Genomic DNA, 6,000 nt, shown 5'->3' with positions numbered 1-6,000 from the left:
CCCACCCCCTTGTTAGCAGCAGCAGCCAGCACCCCTCCAACTCCCAGCAGGTCTCACTGGGGTGGCGACACGTGGTGGTGCTGGGCTGGCATCTTCAGCCTTGCCTCAAGAGTGGAGTCAGGCTGCTCCCCAGCAGCTGCACTGCCCAGGGAGCCCCAGTCTGGGCAGGTAAGGTGGGCTGGGGGGCAGTGGGTAGCTGGCCTGACCCAGGTGCTTGAATCCCGCCCCACACACACACGGCCCAAGCCCTGCAGCAGCCATCGGGAAACTAGGCAGCAGGAAGCTGCCGGGCTCTTCTGTGTTCCTCAGCTGTTTGGTAAAAGGCACCCGCCTAAGGAACCTTTTCCAGCCAGCCCGATCCATTGGAAAGAAAAAGAACTTGCTTTTGTGTGTGTGTGTGTGTGTGTGTTGTGAGAGAGAGAGAGAGAGAGAGAGAGAAAGAGCGCCTCTGTGTATGAATTTAAAGAGAAACAGCCTGGGGGGGGAGAAAAAGATCGTGTGTGTGTGTTTACGTGTGTGTTTGAGAGAGAGAGAGCCCTGTGTATGAAGAGAAACAGCCTGCCTGGGGGGGGGAGAAAGAGAACATGTGTGTGTGTTTGCGTGTGTGTTGGAGAGAGAGGGGGAGGGAGCCCCTGTGTATGAAGAGAAACAGCCTGTCTGGTGGGGGGAGGAGAAAGAGAATGTGCGTGTGTGTCAGTGTGAAGGAGAAACAACGGGGGTGTAAAGAAAAAGTGTGTGTGTGAGAGTGCTTGCGTGTATATCTCTCTAAGAGAGACAGAATGTGCCTCATGCCTGCCTGAAGAAGGGGGGAGGGGTTGGGGGGGGAAAGAACGTGGAGAGCCTCTCACACAAATCAGCTGGACACTGCAGAGATTAGAGTTCTTAAAGAGTCCTGTCCCTCTGTCTCTGCATTTGCAGAAGTGAGTCAGTGGCTCACATCTGAAGTCTTGCTGATTGAAGCCTCTCATCATGTAAACAATGAAAACAGCTTCTTTCTTGGCTCAGGTGAGAGAAAGCAACTTTTCTTCAAAATAAAGGGGAGGTCCTTGGGTCAAGATCAGACAACTGAACTTTGGGCTAGTTATTCCTCCATTATGCTTTACTGGTGCTGCATTTTCCCATTAGCAACAAAGGCAACAATACTAACCATCTCAGGCTGCAATCCTAAAAACTTTCCTAGAAGTTTAAAAGAAAGGGGACACTTCTGAATAGACTGGTTTAGGATTGCTCATTCAGAAACATTCAGGTTGAAAGATATAAATCCTTTTAAAGTATGTATAAATAAATAATATCTCTATTTCTTTTTGTGACCCAGAACATATATTTTTCACCAAGCCCTGCACTAAGATGAATCTTGACTCTTTATGTAAACTATGATAATTCTATTTTTGCATAGGTGGAAATAATGACTGCAATTTTTGGCTAATTTCAATGGGGGAAAGGTGGGGGTGGGAATTGGGTGATATATGGCAACCGATGCTCCCTCTAAACTGTGGAGTCTTGTGAGCAAAAATTCTACTTTGTGAGCTACTGGCATTAAAGAGTGATTTGGCTGCTGCATAAATCGGTTTGCTCTGGAGCCATCCTTCCTGAGCTAAGACAAAAAAGTGAGTCAGAGGCTAAAAAACTGAGCTAACTATTCTGAACTCCGTGCATTGCTCAGAAACTGAGTGCACAGCAACTGTTTCGTATTCTGGCTACGAGACTTCAGCTGTGCATATACGCAACAAAGGCATCTGTCATGCCATAATTTCGTAAATTTCAGTACAAAGTCACCAATATGAATAAGGCAGAAACAAGACTCCTGTAAATGAATGTCCAAGAGAACTTTTTAAATGCTCCTCTACAGGCTTTTCTGTGTTGCCCTCCTTACTTTCAAATTTGTGACCATTTGTTTATAGCCCACCCCTCTCACTGAGACTCAAGGTGGATCAGGGACTGTAAAACAACACAGGAGACATCCAGCAAACAATGCGCAAGGACCAGGATCAGGAGAATGAGAAACAATGGAAAGAAAACCTTGAACATCGCATCAGTAGACGGGAGAAGTGCAAATGCTGAGACTCGAGGCTTATTATTTTATTTCCTTCCTTTTCATTTACAGTCTGGCTTTCGCACTGGTTGTCAAGACAGATTACAAGTATGATAGAATTGTTTGGTCCATCAGTAAGCCACTTACAAAGCACCTTGTAAAAGTTATTCCATCACTCTGCAAGGGCTGATGGCTTGGTGGCAGAGCCTCTGCTTGGCATGCAGAAGATCCCAGGTTCAATCCCCAGCAGCATCTCCAGTTAAAAAGGACCAGGCAGTAGAATTTTTGCTCACAAGACTCCACAGCTTAGAGGGAACATTGGGCTGCTAGTGACCTGCCTTTACAAAATATTAAAAGGTTTCTGAAATAATGTATAGGAGGACTTTGGTCCTGAGAATCAAAATTGCACTGAACTAGAAAAGTTTTATTCTTGCAATTTTACACTGTAGTCCTAAACACAGTCACATCCTCACTGATGCAGAAGGGTGTAACTCTATTTAGGATTGTGCGGTTGATGGCTTTGGGGGGGAGACTGGCAAAGGGAAGGGAAACGGATGACTGGAACTCGCAACCCGAGCCTAGTCTTGTTAAGAATAGCTTGCAAATATGTGTGTGTCTAAAGTCTGTACTAAAGTCATTTGGTGCTAATTGCCATACAAGAGAAAACATCTGAAAAAGTAGCTTCATTGTTGTGTGTGTTAGCAGAACACTTGTCTGTTGCATGCGGGACTTTGGGGGACATCTGCAGAGAAACAAAGTTGTAACTAAAAATGATTATGGTCAGCAGCACTTTGGAGATTGCCTTTTTTGTGAAATTAAAAAGTGGGCAGTGTTTCTGAAGAAGATGATTGTCCCTCTTCTTCTGCCACTGGGCTGACATCTGCCTTTAATGAACCAGCAAAGTTGACGTTCTTAAACCTAATAAGAGAGATTTCTGCTTCTGAGGAGTTGACTTCCAACGACTGGTGATCTTGTGATGGTAGTGATACTTTGATGTGGTAAAGCCCACCTATTCACAAGATCATTTTACCTGTGGGACAGACTCTGCATGGTAACCACTCCACTGGTACATAATTGCTTGTAAAAATATTTTAGTGTAATAATTCAGGTGGGTAGTCGTGTTGGTCTGAAGCAGCAGAACAAATTTGGAGTCCAAAGTTTCATCCAAGATATAAGCTTTTGTGTGCATGCACACTTCTTCCATCTGAAGAAGTGTGGGTGGCAAATGAAATCTTATACCTTGAATAAAATTTTGTTGGACTGGTTCCTTTGGTGCACAGTCCACAAACTACTGCCATCCAGTGCATCCACAAACCTAGGGTGAACTAGGGTTGCCAACCCCAGGTTGGGGAAATCCCTGGAGATTTGGGAGTGGAGCCTGAGGAGGGTGGGGTTTGGGGGAAGGAGGGACCTAAGCAAGGCATAATGCCACGGACTCTACTTTCCAAAGCGGCCATTGATCTGATCTCTGTAGTTTGGAGCTCAGTTGTAATTCCAGGAGATCTCCAGATCCCACCTGTAGGTTAGCAACCCTAAAAATTCATATTCAGCATACTAGTTCTGCAGGAAGGCAAGTTGATTTCCATAGGAACCTTTAGGAACTGATTCCAATCCAGTGTGGGAATAAGATATTGGCTCAGGCAAGACTTTGTATAGATGGGACATAAAATAATGCTTTCATTGGTTTTGTCGAAACCATTCTTATAACAAACAAGGTAAACAGATAAGAAGCAAAAGGTGGGTATGGCTGCATGACCACACTTCTGGTAACATGGGGGTGTGGCCTAATAGGCTAATGAGATGTACTGTCATAGGTGTGGCCTAATATGCTAATGAGTTTTTATACTGAGTGTGGCCTAATATGCTAATGAGTACCTGCTGAGCTTTTTCTACAAAAAGAGCCCTGCTAGAGTCCAAAGACAGCTGCTTCTCCAGAGGAACGCTCTACTAACCACAGTACTGGAGGGCCAGATAGGATACATTCTATGGGGTGTATCACTCTTTCAGGGATCTGTCACCTAAATGCATTTTTTGGGACCTCAAACCATATTAAACCCTGAATCAGACCAGGAATATTCAGAGGAAACAACTGAGTGGGAAGATATTAAGGCATGCATCTTGGTTCCTTATCAGTCATCAAAGTCACTTTCAGCTTATCTCAGTAAGGTTTTAAATGATACCCTCTGCAGCCTTATTTGTATGAATCCACACAAAGATACTGTTCTTTTGTTACTCGATACAGCTGAATAATCTTAACACATTGTTTTCTTTGGTCCAGTGCATAATATAGCTGTGATTAATAACTACATACTTTATTTTGCAACTACATTGTGTAGTGTCTCTGTTATTTTATTATGTGAAGCAAATGAAGACATAAAATTCAGCCAGAGGATTCATCTATCACAGTTACAGACTTATGGGAAGAAAAAGTATGTTCAGAGCCAGAAGCCAAAGTTATAAACTATATAAGTAAAAAAAATGCAAGTTTCAATACAAGGAGAATATCTTGTAGTGCAGGGGGAAAAACACCCATAAATGTAACAATAGACTGCTGGTGGACAATTTGGTGTTTTTAATCTCATGTTAAACCACAAGGTTAGATTCAGTGTTTAAATTCTGCCTGCCTTCAATGTAAGGTGCAGTGGAAAAGACATGTCCTCCTAGTGCAAGATTCTTTCCACTGGCAGATGCTCCTTGCATTGGAGGAAGGCTTCATTGTTAATAGAACAGAAATGCAATTCAACGCTTTGTTAACAAAGAAGTGGAAGTGAAGATGTGAAACTGAACAAGAACATGTGGTGACATATATTTAGAGGAAAGACACAACTCATTTGGATAACAACAGGAGTTTACAAAGTCAGGAAAAGAAACAGCAGTCTGACAAAAACTGAAGTATTAAATGATCAGATGAGGTATGCACCTGCACATGACCATAGCCAGCTTAAGATATAGGAAGATCCTCTCATATCAAATTCTGTACTGAAGCAAAAAATGAAAACCAAAAGACTTGCATCTAGACAAACACAGAAATAGTTACCAGCACAAAAGGAAAGATTTTCATGATATAATTGGACAGTCATCTACAATGAAAACATAACTCGCAAGCATCTTGATGGGGATGTTAGAACTGGATGAGTATGTGAGGATCAAGGAAGGGCATTTTGAGGAGGCTGCAGAAACAGGAGACTGAAAGGAGGCATTCTTGGCAACAAAAGGAACATAAAGTTGTAACAGAAGGAGAAAAGATAGGAAAGTTTCCCAAAGTTGGGTTACACCATTAGTATTTCAAAGATGACAAAAGGATAAAAGACAGAAGAGAAAACATCACAGTTGTCCTTAGGAGATAAAGGGCCTAAAAAGAGGTTATTACAAACTAGGAAAGTCCTCACAGCTTTAAATAGAAAGAACAGTGAGAAATGGCATTAGTAGGATTAGTGAGCTGGGATTTATCAGTACCTTTTGGAAATGAGGGAAGAGTAGGAATTAGATATTGCAGCCCAAAGAGCATCCCCAGCAGAATACCTGGTAATATATATATATGTATATAAATAAGAGTGTACTCACTTGAGAATCATAGTCATGGTTTCTTTTCTGTCTTTCCCTTGGAAAGGTAGAGTACCAGTGAGCATTTCAAACTGCATAGAGTAAAACTTTCATCAATTACATTAAAAGACCTGGAGAAAACCTATTTTTAATTTTAACAAAACTATTAGCAGAATAGTATTTTTAAAACTCTTTTCTACACACAACTATCAAGCCTCTACAAAACAATGCTCCTATGCTATTTTCAAGTTTGACAAGCAATTTATCAGTTTATATTCACATTCCTCAAACAAAAGACTGTATTCTTGGGATAATATAACTTTTAGCTGTAGATTTCTGCATTGGATATACTTTGGAAACTTTTAAAAGATGCCTGCTTTCAATGAAGCATATTTATATGTATCAGTTTACCTATGCAAGGTTTT

At 41.9% G+C, this 6,000-nt stretch overlaps 1 protein-coding gene across 3 annotated transcripts in view; it reads right to left on the bottom strand.

Moving 5' to 3' along the window:
- RPS6KA3 (ribosomal protein S6 kinase, 90kDa, polypeptide 3) overlaps positions 1-6,000 on the bottom strand; it is a 66,215-nt gene that overhangs the window by 23,237 nt on the left and 36,978 nt on the right. For all 3 annotated transcript variants that reach the window (XM_015411333.1, XM_015411334.1, XM_015411335.1), the window contains one exon: positions 5,597-5,667. In XM_015411333.1, coding sequence (XP_015266819.1) covers positions 5,597-5,667 — 71 coding nt within the window. The remainder of the gene's footprint in view (positions 1-5,596; positions 5,668-6,000) is intronic.

The sequence above is a fragment of the Gekko japonicus genome, unplaced genomic scaffold (assembly GCF_001447785.1).
Source record: "Gekko japonicus isolate JY-2015 unplaced genomic scaffold, Gekko_japonicus_V1.1 scaffold2326, whole genome shotgun sequence".
Classification (NCBI taxonomy): Eukaryota; Metazoa; Chordata; class Lepidosauria; order Squamata; family Gekkonidae; genus Gekko; species Gekko japonicus.
Note: the sequence above shows the minus strand (reverse complement) of the source record. Positions and strands in the feature narration are given on the sequence as shown.